This window comes from Chiloscyllium plagiosum, unplaced genomic scaffold (genome assembly GCF_037043375.1).
Source record: "Chiloscyllium plagiosum isolate Xiang-an unplaced genomic scaffold, Cpla_swu_hap1 HiC_scaffold_3, whole genome shotgun sequence".
NCBI lineage: Eukaryota > Metazoa > Chordata > Chondrichthyes > Orectolobiformes > Hemiscylliidae > Chiloscyllium > Chiloscyllium plagiosum.
The window spans coordinates 118,799,457-118,820,768 of record NW_028270141.1 but is presented as its reverse complement, the minus strand read 5'-3'; the positions used below and the strand labels follow the sequence as shown (position 1 = coordinate 118,820,768).

The following is a 21,312-nucleotide window of genomic DNA, read 5'->3' as shown; positions in this document are numbered from 1 at the left end:
GCCCTAGACCCTCCCACATGGGAAAACAACCTCTCTACATCTAACCAGTCAAGACCCACAAGTACCTTGTATGTTTTAATAAGGTCGTGTCTCATTCTTCTAAATCCCAGTGGATACAGGCCCAGCCTACTCAGCCTCTCCTGGTCCAGTTGTACCTGTTATCAGCCTAATGGACATTTCCGGACTGTCTCCAACACCGATGTATCTTTCCTTAGATTAGAGGCCCAAAACTGTTCACCGTATTCCAGCTGTGGTCAGACTACTGTCTTATATAGTTTTAGCTAAACCTCCCTCCTTATTCACTTCATTCCCTTTGAAATAAAGGCCAACATTCCATTTACCTTCCCTATTACCTGCTGAACTTGATTGCTATATTTTTGTAATTCATGGACAAGGACTCCCAAATCCCTCTGTTCTATTGCTCTCTGCAGTTTTTCTTGATTTAGATAATATTCAGCTCTTCTATCCATTTTACCAAAGTGCATAATCTCACATTTTCCCGCATTATATTCCATCTGCCAAGTTTTGCACCCTCACTTAACCTGTCTATATCCATCTGCAGACTCTTTGTGTCACCCTCAACCCCTGTCTTCCCACCGATTGTGTCAGCTGCAAACTTGGCGATGGTACATTCAGTTTCCTCATCCATCTGCCAATGGGAAGTAACAAAAACAGAAATTGCTGGAAAAGCTTGGCAGGTCTGGCAGCATCACTACAATGAAATCAGAGTTAACATTTCAGGTCGAGTAACCCTTCCTCAGACCAGATGCCAATGAGAGGTGCTTCTCCCCATCCACTTTATACAGCACTTACCTGAAGGGCTCTTGTGGAACAGTGGTTAGTGTCCCCAACCCTGGACTAGGAGGCATGGCTTCAAGTCCTACCTACTTCAAAAATATTGAGAACCAATCCGATTTTGAATACCTCCAGCAAATCACCTCTCAATCTTCTCTTCTCCAACGCAGACACTTCCAATCTAACTATCTGAAGTTCCTCAGCCCTGGAAACATTCTCTTGAATCTTTTCTGCACTCTGTCCAGTGTCTTCATATCCTTCCTAAAGTGTTGTGTCCAGAATTAAGCACAATATTCTAGTTGAGGCCAAGCCAATGATTTATACAGGTTTAACATAACATCTTTGTGTTTATGCTCTATTTTCTTAATTACAAATTCATTCACAAGATGTGAATGCTGCTATCTAGCCCAACAATTATTGCCCATCTCAATCACTATTGTGAAGGTGGTGGTGAGCTATCTTTCTGATTCTTGGAGGGTAGGTACAAATACAGTGCCACTATTTTAAACCAATGACAATGAATGAGTAACCATCTAGTTCCAAATCAGGACATTGTGTGGCTTGGAAGAAAACTTACAAATAATGGCCTTCTCATGCTTCTGTAGCCTTTGTCCTTCTCAGTAGTAGACTGTGCGAGTTTGAAAAGTGCCCTTCATTTTATGTTGCCTCTGTGTTTTTACTATTAAAATGAATTCCTTGGCCACATGGCATTTTATCTGTTACTTGCCTGCCTAATCCACCAAGTTCTAAAGTTCTACACTGTCCACGTCACAGTTTACAATACTTCTATATTTTTTAATCACCAGCAAATTTTGAAATTATGCCCAATATGGCAAGGTCGAGATCATTCATGCATTTCAGAAAGCGAAAGGATTCTCATACCAGCCCCGGTGCCTTGCAGCATAAACCCTCCTATTGTCTGAAAAGAGATCATCCGCCACCACTCTCTATTTCCTGTCACTCAGCCAATTTTGTTACATGTTACTTCTGTCTCTTTTATCCCATGGGCTTTAACTTTGCTCACATGACAGTTCTGCAAAACTTCAGTAAATGCTTTTTTGGAGATCCACATGTACACATTAGCAGCATTACTCTCATTTATCTTCTGTTGAAAATGTGTTGCTGGAAAAGCGCAGCAGGTCAGGCAGCATCCAGGGAACAGGAGAATCGACGTTTCGGGCATAAGCCCTTCTTCAGGAATGAGGAAAGTTTGTCCAGCAGGCTAAGATAAAAGGTAGGGAGGAGGGACTTGGGGGAGGGGCGTCAGAAATGTGATAGGTGGAAAGAGGTCAAGGTGAGGGTGATAGGTCAGACTGGGGTGGGGGCGGAGAGGTTGGGAAGAAGATTGCAGGTTAGGAAGGCGGTGCTGAATTCGATGGATTAGACTGAGACAAGGTGGGGGGAGGGGAAATGAGGAAACTGGTGAAATCAGAGTTCATCCCTTGTGGTTGGAGGGTTCCTAGGCGGAAGATGAGGCGCTCTTCCTCCAACCGTCGTTTTGTTGTGGTCTGGCGATGGAGGAGTCCAAAGACCTGCATATCCTTGGTGGAGTGGGAGGGGGAATTGAAATGTTGAGCCACAGGGTGGTTGGGTTGGTTCACCTGCACCTCCACACACATCATCTATTGCATCCTCTGCACCCGATGTGGCCTCCTCTATATTGGGGAGACAGGCCGGCTACTTGCGGAGCGTTTCAGAGAACACCTCTGGGACACCCGGACCAACCAACCCAACCACCCTGTGGCTCAACATTTCAATTCCCCCTCCCACTCCACCAAGGATATGCAGGTCTCTGGACTCCTCCATCGCCAGACCACAACAAAACGACGGTTGGAGGAAGAGCGCCTCATCTTCCGCCTAGGAACCCTCCAACCACAAGGGATGAACTCGGTTTTCACCAGTTTCCTCATTTCCCCTCCCCCCCAACCTTGTCTCAGTCTAATCCATCGAATTCAGCAACGCCTTCCTAACCTGCAATCTTCTTCCCGACCTCTCCGCCCCCACCCCAATCTGACCTATCACCCTCACCTTGACCTCTTTCCACCTATCACATTTCCGACGCCCCTCCCCCAAGTCCCTCCTCCTTACCTTTTTTTATCTTAGCCTGCTGGACAAACTTTCCTCATTCTTGAAGAAGGGCTAATGCCCGAAACGTCGATTCTCCTGTTCCCTGGATGCTGCCTGACCTGCTGCGCTTTTCCAGCAACACATTTTCAGCTCTGATCTCCAGCATCTGCAGACCTCACTTTCTCCTTTATCTTCTGTTACCTCAGTAACATTCAAGTGAGATGGTTAACCATCATTTGCTGCTAACAATTTCATTCTGGCTTTCCTTAGTCAATTGGGAAAATTAATTCTCAATGTCTTTTTCTGAAAATATCATTAATTAAATCCTGTAGGGGAATCAAGCGATTGCTCTTTATCCAGAAAATGGTTAGAACGTGGAATGTGTTAGCAATAGTTCAGGTGAATGGCATAGATTTAAGGGAAGCTAGATGAACACATTTAGATTAGATTAGATTCCCTACAGTGTGGAAACAGGCCCTTCGGCCCAACCAGTCCACACTGACCCAGATCCATTTCCATCTGACTAATGCACCTAACACTTTGGGCAATTTAACATGGCCAATTCATCTGACCTGCACATCTTTGGACTGTGGGAGGAGACCGGAGCACCTGGAGGAAACCCACGCAGACACAAGGAGAACGTGCAAACTCCATACAGACGGTCGCCCGAGGCTGGAATCAAACCAGGGACCCTGGGGCTATGAGGCGGCAGTGCTAACCACTGTGCCACCACGGAAAAAGGAATAGGAGGACATATCGCTTAGGAGTTAGATGATAAAAGGTTGGCAGGAGGGTGACATAAAGCATAAAAACCAGCATTGACCTTTTGGGCTGTAAATTGCATGTTGCACTGTGTAAAACAATGCATGTTCTTGTAATGGATCAGAACTATTCTATGTCTCTGAACCAGACAGTGAAGTACTACCATGAGACAAACAAACCAAGTAAATAGCCCTTCATTGTCAACCACGGCAACTCTTCAGAAAAGTAAAACCATAAAAAAAGCAAAGAGCCATATTTTAACATAAAAAGACAGGAACATATCTTTGGCTGCACTTGTTATCTCAGTTGCTTAGACAGTTACTACTGGGTAAAAAAAAAATCTGCTGACACATTCAGGATTTGTGTGTCTACTCTGTTTCATGTTAAGAATTTGGTCCTTCTTTCTCCTATGTTATCCACAACAATGCCTCATCCAACACCAACGCTTAAAGGGCAATAAGTTCACACTGATATTTTGGAATTAAATGCATTCACATGTTACCGAGCTCTGCCCAATGTCCACATAACACTTGGTCACCCATCCTGAATTCTCATCAGTACTAATGCAGAACATGCTTTGCACAACTATATCACTGAGTAAATTAGTGACAGATGGAATTTAAACCTGATAAATGTGAGGTGATATACTTCGGAAGAAGGAACAAGACAAGGGAGTGCTCAATGCATGTCAGATCACTAAGAAGCTTAGAGAAATAGAGGGATCTTGGGATGCTTGTACACCAATCTTTTGAAGGTCACAGGACAAGTTAATAGTGGGTTAAGAAGGCAAATGAACACCTGCCTTTAATCAGTTGTGGTACAGATCAAAACAGAAAGGTAGTTATGTTGGAGTTGTACAGAACTTTGGTCAGGCCATATTTGGATGACTGTATGCAGTTCTGGTCACAACATAATAGGAAGGACATGATTGTACTGGAGGGGTGTGGAAGAGATTCACCAAGATGTTGCATGAGAAGGAGCATTCCAGCTATGAAGAGACACTGGATAAGCTTGAGTTGTTTTACTTGGAGCAGAGAAGGTTGAGGGGAGACCTGATAATCAGGGACATGGACAGGCTAGATATAAAGCAACAGTCCCCCTTAATTGAAGTGTCAAGAACAAGGAGAAACACTTTTAAAGTGAAAGGCAAGAGGTTTAGACAGGACTTGAAGAAAGTTTTTTCACCCAGAGGATGCCGGGTGTCTGGAATGCTCTGCTTGAGACAGTACTCAAGGCAGGAAACCTCACAACCTTTAAAAAGTACTTGGATGAGCTTTTGAAGTGTCATAACGTTTAAGGCTATGGGCCTTGTGTGGGAAATTACATACAGAAACAAAAATATTAACAGAGTATTAATATTCATATTACATTGTCACGTATCAGTAGCTCTTAGAATTTGTAAGGAGCTAACTAATGTTGCATTATGGCATAGATTCCAGACCACACAGGCAACAACACGTGACCTTCTGGCATAAAAGATACTCACCTCATCTTCACTCACCCACTCTGTGTCAGAGAGTCAGTTATAGAACATAGAACAGTACGGCACAGTACAGACCTTTTGGCCCTCAATGCTGTGCTGACCTTTTATTCCATTCTAAGTTCAAACTAACCTACATACCCTTCATTGTACTATCTTCCATGTGCCTATCCAAGAGTTGCTTAAATGTCAATAATGTATCTGATTTTACTATCACCGCTGTCAGTGCATTCCATGCACCCGGCACTCTCTAAGAACCTACCTTTGACTTCTCCAATCACCTCAAAATTATGCCCCCTTCATGATAGTCATTTCCACCCTGGGAAAAAGTATCTGGCTATCCACTCTATCTAAGCCTCTCATCATCTTGCACACCTCTATCAAGTCACCTCTCATCCTTCTTTGCTCCAATGAGAAACACACTAGTTCCAACCTTTCTTATAAGACATCCCGTCCGGGCAGCATCTTGGTAAATCTCCTCTGCACCCTCTCTAAAGTTTCCACAACCTTCCTATAATGAAGTGACCAAAATAATATCCCAAGTGTGGTCTAACCAGGGCTTCATGGTGCTCCAGCATAACCTTGTGGCTCTTAAACTCAATGCCCCTGCTAATGAAAGCCAACACACCATATGCTTTCTTAACAACACTATCAACTTGAGTGGCAACTTTCAGGGATTTCTGGACACAGACCCCATCAGCCCTCTGTTCCTCCACAGTGCCAAGAATTCTGCCTTTAACCCTGTATTCTGCATTCAAATTCAACCTCCCAAAATGAATCACTTCACACTTTTCCATCTACCACTCATCAGTCCAGTTTTGCATCCTGTCAATGTCCCTTTGCAACCTACAACAGCCCTCCATAATATCCACCACTCCACCAACCTTCGTGCCATTGGCAAACTTACTAACCCACCTTTCTACTTCCTCTTCCAAGTCATTTATAAAAATGCAGAGGTCCCAGAACCAATTCCTGCAGAACACTACTGGTCACCAAGCTCCAAGCTGAAATACCTTCCACAACAGTCAGATGTGTGTATGCAATGTGCATCAATGTCAGGTAACTATAGTTCCTGGACTGTGTGTAGGTTTGCAATATTGTAGCAGAGTAAATAGTTATTGTTCATAAACTTTCAAGGCATCTGTCTCAATGAGAACCCAGTCTTTGTAGTGTGTGAACCGACATATAGAAAACTACATAGGGCATCATGAAAATTTCATCACCACACAATAGTATGTTAAGAATAGAAGAAACCTGGTGAATGCCAAACACAGTATTTTCAAACTAAGAGAAGCACATTTATGGTTTCTGAACAAAGTTAAAAAAAGCTAAAATTTCTCCTAATATATCCTTTATTACAATACATGATATTATAACACAGTTTTAAAATAAATAGAGACTCTATTTTGGGTTCTCCTGCATGTATGCATTGGTCCCGACACAGAAACCAAGGTCTCTGCTCTTTCTTCAGTACCATTGACTGTCAGTTAAGGACGTGGCAATGTTCTTCCTTCCATACATTAAGAGCAGTGAACCCCAATTCAGTGCCTTTCTCCAATGACATAACCTAGATCAAAGGAGCACAAAGGTAGGCGGGATGGGAAAGCTAATGGTTTATGGTTACAAAATCAATTTTTGCCATATTTTGTTTGAAAGAGATATATTAAAAGACATTTTGAGGCAGCCCACAACAAGTCATATTCTATTCCCTCTCCACCTTCCATCCAGCATACTGCATGTATGCTGAACCAGAACACAACATAAGGTATCTGAGGTATTGCAGAAAAAAGGAAATCAAAGGAATAATCGAGAGTCCCTAATGATTACATTCAGGGATGGTTTCAGCTGAAAACAAGATAATCTACAAACTTTAATATTACACATAATTACCATATTTCCTCAGAATTAGATACGCTTGGATGAGGATCATGCTTGAATTGAATTTCATCTGGTGGTTTACTAAAACAAATACCAGTTTATCATTTGTACCATGGTTCATTGAAATCACTGCAACAAAGTCTAAATGCTCATGAAGAGATATGTTCACAAAATTAACTTTAGTGTTTAAAGATGTTGAATTAGTGGACAATAGGAACAGAAATAACTAGATGATTATCTGAAGTCTGGATCACACCGAGCATGTGCTAGAAGAGGATGTAAATTGGGTTAGTTGAATATCTGGATATACAATAGATTTATTTGAAGTTAACAATGCCCATCAATAAATTTATTTTTTCCATTTTTGCTCACCTCCAAAATGATTGGGTTGCACTGAACAGACTCTCTGATAATGTACATAACACAATTTAACAGACTTTACATATTCAGAGTGATATTTTTGGCAACCACTTTTCAGTTTAGTATTTATCAATGACATATGGAGAAAAGCAGCAGCAATTATCCGAAAATATATTATCTTATTGCAAACTGCAAAATATCAGGTGCAAGTGAACAAGATTATAATTCATAGAATCATAAAGTGGAAGCAACCATTCAGCCCTTCGAATCCATATCAACCCTCTGAAGAGCATCCCATCCGGATCCACCCTCCTACCTTAACTCTGTATTTCCCATGGCTAATCCATCTAGCCTGTACATCCCTGGACAACTGGTAGTTCTTCTTAAAAGTTCCAGATCTCTAATGCATGATGTCCAACTCATGGTCTCAGCTATACGCTGAAACCTAAATAACTTAGGCCCATTTCCATTGGTTTGTTTTTTGCTGGTGTGTAGGGGCCCTGAAAGTTTGCAGTAGGCAGTTTTTGGTATTTGTGCCTCGTCAGTGGTTAGGTTCGAAATTCAAAAACAAAGAATTGATCTGAAAACCTATTACTGTGTTTGCCATGCCCAAAGCACAGGCAACTAAGACCAGTGGCTCTTCACCATACATAAATAAATATATAATAAGAAATCTTGGGAAAGCAGACACTACCAATATCAGATATATTTAATAATTTTATACATACTCTTCTGCACCATTTAAGTATTTCCTTATACTTTGCAAAAAAGCTGTTTCAACTTTTCTTCCTCTGCAACACTTACCTTTTTCAAATGTTGCCTGCATATTTTTCCACTAAATCTTTTTTTTCTCCTTCACTCCATCTGTCCATCATTCACATCTACAATTTTCAGATCAGGTATGTTTGTACAGTGTTTATAGCATCTGTATGGATTGGAATAGCTAAGGTCACGAGTTCAAATGCCACCAAGGTAAGTGGCCATGAAAACTGCTGTCTTGCCATCAAATTACAAATGGTTGAGGGGTAGTAACCCAGCCACAGCACACATGCCTCTGAAAGGTCTCTTAGCTTAAAATAATTATTTTTGAAGTTTTTAGAGGCTATCAGCAATGGCACATAGGCATTGTGTTCGCACAATGTTAAAGCAAACTTTCTTGATTCTGCAGAATCATCCTTAATTACATCCAACAGAATAAGCAAGCTCTTACGATAAAATAAAACAATGAACTGTGGATGCTGGAAATTGTCCTAGAGTCAGACAGCTTGGAAACAGGCCCTTCAGTCCAACCAGTCCATGCCAAGCATAATCCCAAACTAAACTAGTCCCAGCTGCCTGCTCCTGTCCATGTCCCTCCAAAGCTTCCTTCTTCTTGTACTTATCCAAATTTTCTTTAAACATTGTATAAATTACTAGAGAAACTCAGCAGGTCTGGCAGCATCTGTGGAGAGAGAAGCAGAGTTAACATTTAGGACCTAGTGACCCGTCTTCAGAACATTAAGGAAGGATTACTGAACCCAAAACGTTAACTCCAATTCTTCTCCACAGATGCTGCCAGACCTGCTGAGTTTCTCCAGCTTAAGCAACTGGCTGACAGTCATAATCATCTCAAACTCTTCCATCACCATTCCTCAGTATATCGATGGAACCACCACCATAGGTGGTCTATTAACACATGGTCCTAAATAAGATATATTAACTTGACACCTTCTTTCATAAACACACGGCAACTGATCATTTCTCCGTGAATGAAATAACTGAACCTTCTAATTAATTGGTGGCACATTTAACAACATGTTAACTGAGCATGCTTTCCAAATATCGAGACCCTATTGTTCATGACGACAAATCCAATAAGAAGGATCCCTAATATTCAACACAAACTGTCTCAACAACAGGTACATTTTCAGGAGAAAAACAGCCACCGTCAGCCTTCCCACTCCCAACTCAGTCTCCATTGCCAGTAAGTGAGGAATCCAGCTGTGGCTCAATGGAGATTATAGACACATATGCCAAGAACAACACCAGCTGTGCCACGGCACTAACTTGGTGAAACTGCTGCACACAGTTACCACCAATACCAGCCCCCTCCCCAAAATTTAGGAAGCCCAGTGCAAAAAGCTAAGCTGAAGGATGTGCAGTCTTCTTTAGACAAAAATACCAAATGGTTGATACTTCTAGGCTACTGCCCAACTATATCATCAACAGAAATCCCATTTGTCTTCCCTTTTGATTCACTTATTTTCTACTTTCATAGGACAGGGTTATTGCTGGCAAGGTCAATCATTTCTTGCCTATCCTTAAACGATCTTGAAAAGATGGTAATGAGCCACCTTCTTGTATCTTTGCAGTTCATCTAATACAGTCACCTGCACAACGGTATTAAGAAGAGAGGTGCAGTTAGTTGTACCAGTAGTAATGAAGCAATGGCCATCAGAATCCTGTTTTGGAACCAAGTAACTTAGAGAAGAGTTTACAGGCAGTGTTGTTCCCATGCATCTAATGCCCTTGTCCATCTGAATAGCAGAGCTCCCTGGTTTCGGAAGTACTGACAAAGGAGATTTGTGTTGGAGGGTGTAAGTGTTTAAGTTGGTGGATGGGCTGCTGAGCAAGCAGGTACTTTGCCTTGGATGGTGTTGGGTTTTTGGGTTGTTGCTGAAATGGGTCTAGAAGGCTGTTGTATTGATCACCCTTGCCTACTGCAGCAAAATCTGAACCATCAACATTAAGATCATTGAGAGCTCTCACCAGCAGTTCCTCCATCGAATCCTGGGGATCAAATGGAAGGACCACTGAGCCAACGCAAGCATCCTCCATGAAGTTGAATCAATAACGAGGAAGCAGTCCGTACTCATGAAGAACCAGCTCCTAAAGACAGGCCATTGTGACAGGATACCCCTGACTATGTCAGTTGGCAGATTCTCTTAACCCAGCTGTCTGCTGGCCAACACTCAGTGGGCAGGCAAAGAAAAAGGATAAAAGCATAGAGGTATTAACACACTGACTAAGAAGAGAAAGCTGCTGCTGACCATTCATCATTACAAACTCCTGACCCACCATGGTGCAAACCATTTGGAGACTCAGCGGCTCGAACACGTGTTGAAACTGAGAAAGGAGAAGGACTCAACCCTAGGACTACAAATCCCATTTCCTCAGTCAATGACATTCCCCTTTATAGAAAATTGTGCGTATGCAAATGGTGGGCTACTCAGTTACCCAATGACTCTTCCAACCTGACATGCATCTTCCTCGATTCCAAAGGATCACCAAGAGTGACTCATTCAGGCAAAGGGAGAGTAAGCCAGCTCATTCCTGATTGTATCCTCCCACCTGACATTGTAAGGTAACCACGCACCCTGAGCCCAACAGAGGCTATAGAGTCTGACAATATCTTGGCTGTACTGTTGAACATCTGCATGCCAGAACCAAGTACCTTTTCAGTCAAATTATAGACTGTGAAGTTGTACAGAAAGTTGTATGGAAACAGTCAGTGTCTGTTCTATCCACAAAAAACAGACCAGATCTATCTTGGACAATTACCACCAAACCAGCTCCCTCCCTATTAATAAAGTAAACGGCAATCAATAAAAGTTCATTCACAGTAATTAGTAAAGTCATCAGATGGCATTGATTCCCAAATAGCTTGCTACCAACCTGGAGTTTAGATTTTTGTGAGAAGCATTCAGACATAGCCTCCATCAGATCATTGATCCTGCAAGAGCTGAATGTAGAATATACGTATGAGTAGCTGCCTTCAATATCGAGGTGACACTCAGCAGGGTATGATGAAGTCCAAGTGACAAACAGATCTTTGGAAATTAAGCAAGTCAAGGAGTTAAGAGTCCTTTTGGACATAGAGGGCAGTCATCACTGTGGTTCACACCATTGAGGTGGAACAACTCAAGCTAGATATTTTCTAATCAACCTGTTCAACCTGTTCAGAGATGTTACAACATACCTCTGGAGCACATAGGACGTAAACCTGGGTGTCCTGGCTCAGAGGTAGGGTCACTACCACTACACCATAAGGAGGTTTGTAAAACATTCTCGCAGATGCTATTCTAACAGAAGCTATTGTGCATCTCTGGAATGAGTGGAACTTGAACATGGGCTTCCTGGCTCAGAGGAAGGGACACTGTCACCATGCCACAACAGTCCTGACTTAACAACTTAGTGCAGCAACCTCAGGCCAACTATCTTCAGCTGTTATAGATGTGACTTGTCCTCCAGCATTAGGACAGGATCAGGACACCTTACAGATGACTCTACATGCTTAAATCTAAGTTTGGGCTAACAAGAAGCAGGTAACATCTACGTGACCGAACTATCGAATAGTGATTGCTTCCTGCATGGAAAAACTGAACCTCGCTTTCTGAACTAAAACAGTGACACAATAGCTGAGTCATTTGACTTTTGACCAGAAGCTTTACTTTTAGCAATACTAGCAGCTTGGTTCCAAGAGCAGGGGGAAGACTCCAGCACCCTGAAAGCTCAAATCAGGAGTCTCGTACAATATCTTGAACAGGTGTTCCCACAATACCTCAAGAAGTTCAAAACAACCCAGGACAAAACGGTTGATTAGTTTGCAATCTCTACCGCTCAATTCAACATCTGCATTCTTTACCATCCGAGCAGTGGAGCTGCATTATGTGGTACATATATCAGATTGCTTTGTTCCCCCCACCAACCCCCTCCCCCACATAAGTCTATGCTCAAGGGTTGCATTGAAGCCCAGAAGCATTAACCTCACTGACTGGAAGGAGAAAGCTGCTAGCCATTTGCCATGGCACCTCCTGATCTGTCAAAGCACAAGCCACTTTTAGACTCAATGTCTAGACGCATGTTGGAACAGAGACAGACAAGGAAAGATGTGGAAGCCAACTCATGTCCTATTAACAATGAGAAAGAACAGAGCTGTAAAATCACAGGACCATCTGCAAAATATCCCTCCATTTGCCATATATCATCCAGTCTTCAACAGGTTTCACTGCTGTTGGTACAGGATGATGAGATTCCATCCCTAACACAATCACTACAAGAGCTGAGGCTGATCAAGAAAGCAACTCCTAATCACCCCCTCAGGGCAACTGGGGAGGTTGAGAACTGAATGATTACACTTTTGCTTGCACCTCAAACACATAACGACAATACTGGAGAGAATAATACCTATAGTGAGTTGGAGTCAGATGAGATATAGAAAAAGGAATACAGACAGAGAATGAAATATTAGATTTAGAGAGAGAACAAGCTCAAGAAATATAAGAAAAATGCCAATTTAAAAATTAAAAATCCACTGGGATCAATTGGATGCTTGCAGAAGTGAAACCTCTAATTTCACTGTTTGCTCTCTTGGCCTCCAAGGTTTTGTGACATTTCAGGACCATAAGTGGCCTCTCTAACAGGATCCATTTGAAATGAATTGCTAAGCCTAAATAGCTGTGGGAAGGTACATACTTGTTAACGGGTGGGATGGAGGGTTAACATGCTACTAATGGTAAGTGCCTTCCACTTGCTATTTCTTTAACTAGCAAATTCTGAGGCTTAGCGAGTTTTGAGAAGATTTCTGGCTCAGGTTGAAGATCCTGGATGTAGGTTTGCTCGCTGAGCTGGAAGGTACATTTCCAGACATTTCATCACCTTACTAGGTAATATCTTCAGTGGGCCTCAGGCGAAGTACTGCTGAAAATTCCTGCTTTCTATGTTTTGGTTTCTTTGGGTTGGTGATGCCATTTCCTGTGGTGATGTTATTTCCTGTGGTGAAGTCACTTTCTGTTTTTTTCTCAGGGGGTGGTAGATGGGGTCTAACTCAAAGTTCTAGAAGCATGGCATTCCAACCGGAACTCTATCAACAAACACATCGAGTTAGACCCCATTTACCACCCCCTGAGAAAAAACAGGAAGTGACTTCACTACAGGAAATAACATCACCACAGAAAATGACATCACCAACCCAAAGAAATCCAAACATATAAATAGAAAACAGGAATTTTCAGCAGTGCTTCGCCAGAGACCCACTGAAGATGTTACCTAGTAGGGTGATGAAACGTCTGGAAACGAACGTTCCAGCCCAGCAAGTAAACCTACATCCAGATTCTGAGGCTATATATTTGTCAATGGTCAACCTTGAGTAGGTCTCAATAACTAGTGACTGAAGAGAGCCACATCAGTCAGAATAGGGTAACAATACTCAAACTAAAGCATGACCTGAGCACTATTGTGGTGCAGTTGTAGTGTCCCTAACCCTGAGCCAGGAGGCCCGAACTGAAGTTTCAGCTGCTTCGGAGGTATGTCAATACACTTCTGCACAAAATGATTAAAAATATCCAAAATATGACACGTTGACCTTGTGGTGCACACCACAAACTCCACCTGCCCTTTTAACCAGGTTTATATTTTTTTAAACCATGAGTTGATCCCTCAGGTACATAGCTAATTTGTGACTGATAACCTGAGATTGAGGAATCTTGTGCCTAGGATTTTAACACAGCCCCTTTCACTGCACTCCGTCTGTGTACTCAGATTCTATAGTCCCCATAGTGTTATCTTGTATTCTCCTACATGACAGCCAACGACAAACAATAATGCTGAAATCCAGCTAAAGAGAAAAACAGAAATATGGAACAAGAACAGCTAGAGGCATACAATGAAAATTAAGAGTGAGCACACAAATTTTTACACTACACACTTGGACTGCAAAGTTCTGCAACATAAATGCAAATTTTTCCTTTGCAAATGGCTTGGAGAGGGTGGACGCTAGGAAATTGTTTCCGTTAGGCGAGGAGATTAGGACCCGAGGACATAGCCTTAGAATTAGAGGGGGTAAATTCAGAACAGAAACGCGGAGACATTTCTTCAGCCAGAGAGTGGTGGGCCTGTGGAATTCATTGCCACAGAGTGCAGTGGAGGCCAGGACGCTAAATGTCTTCACGGCAGAAATTGATAAATTCTTGATGTCACAAGGAATTAAGGGCTCCGGAGAGAATGCGGGTAAATGGAGTTGAAATGCCCATCAGCCATGATTGAATGGCGGAGTGGACTCGATGGGCCGAATGGCCTTACTTCCGCTCCTATGGCTTATGGTCTTATGGTCTTAAATACTGTATAACTAGAGTGCACTTGTTACATTTGGATAAAGGATTGATGATTGCAGTGCTGTTCTTTGTGGTAAAAGCAATTGGAAATGATGAATTGAGAGTATCACACAATCTATGAACAAAATATCAAAGCAATTTGAGGTTAAATTTGAATTTTGGTTCCAATATGTCAAATCAGACTAGTGGGAAAACTGAAAGAAGAAGATGGCAAAGCATAGAGCACAGGGGGAGGAGAGAAAAACAGCATTTCAATAGCAAATTCACCTAAGGACCTCAAGCAGCTCGACTTTCCTGGCAATTCATGAGGGGAGCTACATATTCACTGTGTGTTTGTTGAAGCTGGATAAGATTATGTTCTGTACAAGAATATACAAATGCAACCATAACGTACTACACACCTTAATGAACCATTATAGAACGCCTCATCGTCCGCCTCGGAACACTTCAACCCCAGGGCATGAATGTAGATATTTTCTAATCAACCTGTTCAGAGATGTTATTATGCATCTCTGGAACACAAGGAACTTGAACCTGGGCTTCCTGGTTCAGAGATAGGAGCACTACCACTGTGGAACAAGAGCCCAGAAAGCTAATTTCAGGAATGAACAGTTGCTTAGATGATCCCTAAATCACAGACCACTGCTGCATATGACATTTTCTAATCAACCTGGTCAGAGATGTTATTGCCCATCTCTGCAGATGGGACTTCAGATTGGGCCTCCTGACTCAGACAGAGGCACGAACACTGCACCAGAATAGTCCTTGAGGCAAGAATTCTGACACTGAATTACCAATGCCATCTTAATCATTATAATGTTAATTGATGATAATTAATGATTGAAACAAGCCACAGCAGTCAGAATAGGACCTCTGCAGTGCATGCCACAAACTCCACTTACCCTTTTAAACAAGTTTATATTTATTACCATGAGTTAAGACCTCAGGTAGACAGTTGATTAGTGACTGATAACCTGGCGTTGAGGAATCTCATTCTGAGGATTTGCATGGTTTCAGGGGTTGCAATTTTGAACCTCTCTTTGGCCTTCTCTTCCCCTTGGGGTTTTTTTTAAATCCTTCATTATTTATCCTTAGTAGATAAGTGTGGCGCTGGAAAAGCACAGCAGGTCAGGCAGCATCCCAGGAGCAGGAGAGTAGACATTTCAAACATAAGCTTTTCATCAGGAAAGCACATTCATGATAAAAAGTTGATTGATGAGGCAGTATTGGCAGGGTTAGATTTGTTCTGGTTTTAGTGTGCCGGACGTACTTAAGAAAAAAGCAGGTCAACTTGCTGGTTAAAAAAATTAAGTCAATAGAGTCATAGAGGTGTACAGCATGGAAACAGACACTTCGGTCCAACCCGTCCATGCCAACCAGATATCCCATCCCAATCTAGTCCCACCTGCCAGCACCCAGCCCATATCCCTCCAAACCCTTCCTATTCATATACCCATCTAAATGCCTTTTAAATGTTGCAATTGTACCAGCCTCCACCATTTCCTCTGGCAGCTCATTCCATACACATACCACCCTGTGTGTGAAAATGTTGCCCCTTAAGTCTCTTTTATATCTTTCCCCCCTCACCCTAAACCTATGCCCTTGCTTTCTGGACTCCCCACCCCAGGGAAAAGAGTTTGTCTATTTATCCTATCCATGCCCCTCATAATTTTGTAAACCTCTATAAGATCACACCTCAGCCTCCGTGCTCCAGGGAAAACAGCCCCAGCCTGTTCAACCTCTCCCTATAATCCTCCAACCCTGGCAACATCCTTGTAAATCTTTTCTGAACCCTTTCAAGTTTCACAACATCTTTCTGATGGGAAAGAGACCAGAATTGCATGTAATATTCCAACAGTGGCCTAACCAATGTCCTGTACAACCGCAACATGACCTCCCAACTCCTGTACTCAATACTCTTAGAAATCCAAAGTGGAAGCTTTTCTGCTCTGGACCACATGGATGGTATATTAACTAACTACAACATCAGAGCAACTCACTTCTGCCTTTGGAGTTTGCTTTTGCTATTTGAATAGAAATGATACAATTAGGGACATGAAGAATTGCTATTTCATTAATTCTACACATATTAAAATTCATTGTTCTGGTTTTGGAGTCAATTTAATAAATTGAATATTGCATTGAAATAACCTCCTGATGTATTTAAATTCACAGCATGGGAATGCGATCCCTTACAGAAATTTTTTCAAGTTGCTTGTATCAATAGCTTGGAACAATCAAAGTTAACATTCTAGGACAGTTTTAATTTGTAGCATCTGTTTATGTATCATATGTATACACTATAGGCCTCACTGTTTCACCTTGTAAAATATAATCAAATATCAGCAATACATGCAGATTTCTCAATGGCATGCCTGGGGTTTGAGTGCTGGTCATGGCCTACCAAACAAAAGAAACACAATCTGAGATCATGCTCCAACCTCTAAGCAAATCTGACCAGGTAGGTCGGTGTTGTTGCCCTTGTGTATCGATAACCTGTCTTTGGCGAATTGCTTGAACAAGAAACAGACAGATGGTATTTTTTTCCCTGGTTATACGGTAAGATACTTCCTATTAACTGATTGGAAAGCAGTATTAAAAGTGGACATATAGAGGTCCGAGACTCCAGTGGTTTTCACTTATCCATTTCATGGAGATAGGTGGCAGGAATGGGGATATGACAAGAAACCTCCCCTTCCCCCAGCGCCAGCCCCCCTCCCCTCAAAAAAAGAGCATATCTATTTCACTATGTAATCCAAGCGTTTCAATTAAGGGATAATTGAATACCAGACTGTTTCCCCTGTAAGTACTGAATATACCATTACCAAATCTGTAACAAAAACACAAGTTCAAAGATACAGATGCATTCTACAACATCTGCAGCTCTGATTCTCATTCTCGCCTTATTTCACTGCTTTAGATGATAACAGTAGCTGTACCAATTACCGCCAAATCAATTTCATAAACAGAAAGTAGTCATATCAAGTAACTCATTTCATTTTCAAAAAAATCTAGTCAAAAAGACAATTCACTAAATAATGTATAAGGCCAGTGACTTTCAATTCTGCCCTATAATAAACTCGCTGGGTAATATCATTATTCAAATGCAGATAATTATTTAAACTTGCAGCAAAGTATTTTCTTAAGCACTTCAGCTCAGCAAGTATATTAATAGAGTAATGCAAAGTTATGATCAACAAATCATGTATTCTCATAAATGTTGTACCTAAACAAGTATATTCCATCTCCCACTCACCCGTGCACCCCCCCCCCCCCCCACACACACAAACAAACCATACAACAATCAAGGGTCATTCATTGCAGCTTCACATCAAATGCATAAACATTATGTAACGACTCATACCAATGGTCTTTTTCTTAATCTAGGAAGGAGGACAAAAATCGCACCAATTCCCCTGTATTTGTGCTCGCAAGGGAAGCAATTTGATCCCTTGCTGGCTGTAACTTGAGTAGGTCACTGTACACTATGATAAAATTCCCTAATCCTGAGCCAAGTTACCCCGAGGGGCCCCTCCTCCTCCTCCTCTTCCCAAATGGCCTTTCTCATTCCTTTGCTCTCACCCCCCACCCCGCTCCCTGCCCCCTGCTCCCCCCCACCCAACTCCACCGCCCCCAGCACCACCACATCTCTTTCATTTTCTCTTACCTTAAAGCTTGAAAGCTGATCTGCTTTGCCTGCTCGTGTTACAGTTTTTACAGCTTAGGCTAAAGTCGACTGCCTATTGCTGTATGCATTCCTTTCTTTTTAGTTTACCCTGATTACTTTCCACGGTTATTTTACACTGATCCAGATGAAAGTCAGTCAAATGAAAGAAACACACTGAGACTTTCTTCTAGTTTTTCAGATATGAATCCACACAAGGGTACATTGTGTTCTTTAAATTTAACAAGAATCCAACAAGCTCATTTTTAATTATATAATTTAAGAATATTTCAGTCACAAATAAAGATAACATGAGAAGCATATTTTCTGTCAGAATTTGAACACTTCTACAGAGGTTTATTAGTTAGACTTGAATGATTTTTCACCATAACTAATAGACAGTTCCTGACTTTAAATTGCGTAGTCACTTTATGAAAAATACAGTAAGGAAAGGCAGTGATTTGTGGCATCTATCTTCATTAAAATGCATTTGAGAATACTAAAACCTGTGAAAAGACACTATTTGGACAGAATGGCAGTAACAAACTTATTATGAAGCTAGAAAAGTGAGACTTCTTTACAAAACAAGAGCTTATCTCCACCCCAAACAATCTTTATCCTGGATCACATTTACAAAAGTGAAAATGCCAAGCTATGAGCACACCAGTTCAGCTTATGCAGTTTCGCCCCCACCCTTTCAACTCCTACCCTCCCCATTCACAACCGCCCCCCCAAACACTTCACACAATGTTGTTTTTGTTTCTTCCTCTGCAGTTCAGACAAACATCTGTTATAGAGGAATGACTATCTCACAAACCGCTGAGTCTTGCTGCAGCCAAAGTAAACAAAACAATCCCAAAGAATCTAGCAACCATCCCGCACAGTCAGCCTTTATACCCACCAGGATAAAATTTCACAGCAACATGTTTTCATCAAAATTAGTTAATTTGTAATCCTAAACTCTAAATATTCACCCATAAAGAGCCATGATTTTTTTTAAAAAACGATTTTCCAAATTTCAACACCTCCTCTCAATGATGCAACTATTCAATGGAATGTAATGCGCAAGATTTTCTAACAGAAGATCAAGCCAGACTATACAATATCACACTTAGGTTCCAACTAGATTGGTGAAGAAAGTGATTAACAAATATGGCAAATAATATGAACTTTTTCTGACAAATCTCAATGCACATCTGCATGATGACTGAGAAAAGTACTTATTTTAGAACTAGTACATGTTTAAGAAACTGAAGCAAACTAGAATAATACGTTAACATCGTTCAACAAGAGTACCAATGCAAAATACAGTTTTATAAATAAAACAAGTTGCCAATGTACTTGATCAAGTACCTAGTTGCAGTACAACAATCAACAAGGACAATACACAAGGTAAAGTGACTTAAACTTAGAGATGTTCATTAGGTAGGTAACAGGCTGTAGTCTATCAGAATTTCTGGCCATCCATAAAATATTTGTACTAAAGCATTGTTCCCTTTCTGTTTCAAAATGAAAATCGACTATAATGGCACTATTTTTAACATGTCAAGATACCTTTCACATATTTAAGGACTTAACAACAGCATAAATGATCAATTGAACAATGAGTCCAACACACGCACATCTGGAGTACACCTCCTCAAACACATGCCTGCACCCTACTTCCAAACATCTGGGCACCGACAGGAGGCAACTCATTGTGTAGAAAATACTGTTGAATTTGCCGGGGGAGGAGGAGCGGAGGAAGCAGGAGGCGAGAAATCTTTCTTTAGCGAGAATAAAATAGCGAATATCACGATGAAGGGAGGTGACAGCTGTCTTTCGACGAGCACGAATATTGTTAACGGGAAACCTGTCGAGGTTTGGAAGCGGGGGGGGGGGGGGGGGAATGTGCTAGCTGAGAGAATGAGATTTAAAAGATTAACATGAAGGTTTGGTCTGTATCTTCACAGGGTCCGGGTACTGTAGTCGTAGCCTCTTCATTTCACTTTGACAATTTAATTACAGACCTGCCGCTGACTGGTATAAAGACAGCACCGAACCGCTGGAAATGCAGGAAGATGCCCACTCATTAACTCCAGCCATCATCACTGGATCACCAAATCTGCAACAGAGCTGTGCCTTTCTAAATTACTGTCACAGTATGTTATGTAGGACTCGATGTATTATTGTTAAATGGGAATGGGGGGGGGGGAGGAAGCAGAGACGCAAAAACCTCGGAGCGTTTCAGCTTTGATTTTTTAACATATTTCTTTTGACAAAATCATATCCGGGCTGTTTGAATGCCTATAGGTGTCCCACCTTTATTATTATTGTTAAACACTGGAGACAAAACATCCACAACAACAAGAAAAGCCAGACAGATGGGACGCGGAGCAATTGGGTTCAGACTGAGTCCCCGGTTGAAAGCAGTGACAGGAAGCCGTACCTTCATCTCCTCGTTTATTTCCCTCTTGACGGGGTGAGCCGGCTTTCTGCTTCTCTTGTTTTCCGGCGGTCTGCCCTCCTTCTCCATCTCTGCCATGGTATATGTGTGGAGTGAGAGAGGAGGGAGGGAGAATCCACTCAACCTCCCTCCTCCACCCCGAGCTGTCACAAAACCTTCTCTCCCACCGAAATGTGACGCCGGCGACTTTTGCCCGTGGGGTGGATTTTTTGTTTGCAATATAAGGATTTTTTTTCCCCTCCACCTCTTTCACTCTCCCCCCTCAATGGTCGGCTGTCATTGTTGAGGTGAGGAGAGCGGCAGTGGGGATGTGCCTGTTAACACCAGAGAGGACTGCAGCTGGACAGCCGAGTCAGCCATCTTCTGTATGCCCCCCTCCTCCTCCTCCTCCTCCCTCTATCTCTCTACTCCCCCCCTTTCCTCTCTCCTCTCTCTCTCTCTCTCGGAGTTTGCAGCCGAGCGGGCGGTGAGACGCCACTGGTTTGCGGACAGCCCACTTCTTGCAATGGGATCACACACATTCACAGAGAGAGAGAGAGACAGACAGATCCATAGAGAGGGAGAGGAGGGGAGGGGAGGGGAGGGGAGAAGGCAGGGCAGGGGAGGAGTCTCCTCTCTCTCTCTCCCCCCAACACAGTCTGACAGCAGCAAAGCAACGCCATGTTCCCGAGGTCACTGTAGCCCTCTTTCCGCTCACACCTACCCAGCACCCCCTCCCCCTCCAAACACACACATTATTGGGACACTCGGCTTCCTTTTGTCTTCGGGA

The 21,312-nt window shown here is 42.2% G+C and overlaps 1 protein-coding gene across 7 annotated transcripts in view; it reads right to left on the bottom strand.

Annotated features, from left to right (window-relative positions):
* Nucleotides 1–21,069, bottom strand: part of sobpa (sine oculis binding protein homolog (Drosophila) a) — a 354,580-nt gene extending 333,511 nt beyond the window's left edge. For 3 of the 7 annotated variants that reach the window (XM_043687067.2, XM_043687070.2, XM_043687069.2), the window contains exon 1: nt 20,526–21,068. In XM_043687067.2, the coding sequence (XP_043543002.1) occupies nt 20,526–20,621 (96 nt within the window). In that variant the 5' untranslated portion in view covers nt 20,622–21,068. Of the gene's footprint in view, nt 1–20,525 lie in introns of all 7 variants that reach the window. The other 4 variants (XM_043687066.2, XM_043687071.2, XM_043687072.2 and 1 more) reach the window with 2 other exon arrangements.
* Between the last annotated feature and the right edge of the window lie 243 nt (nt 21,070–21,312).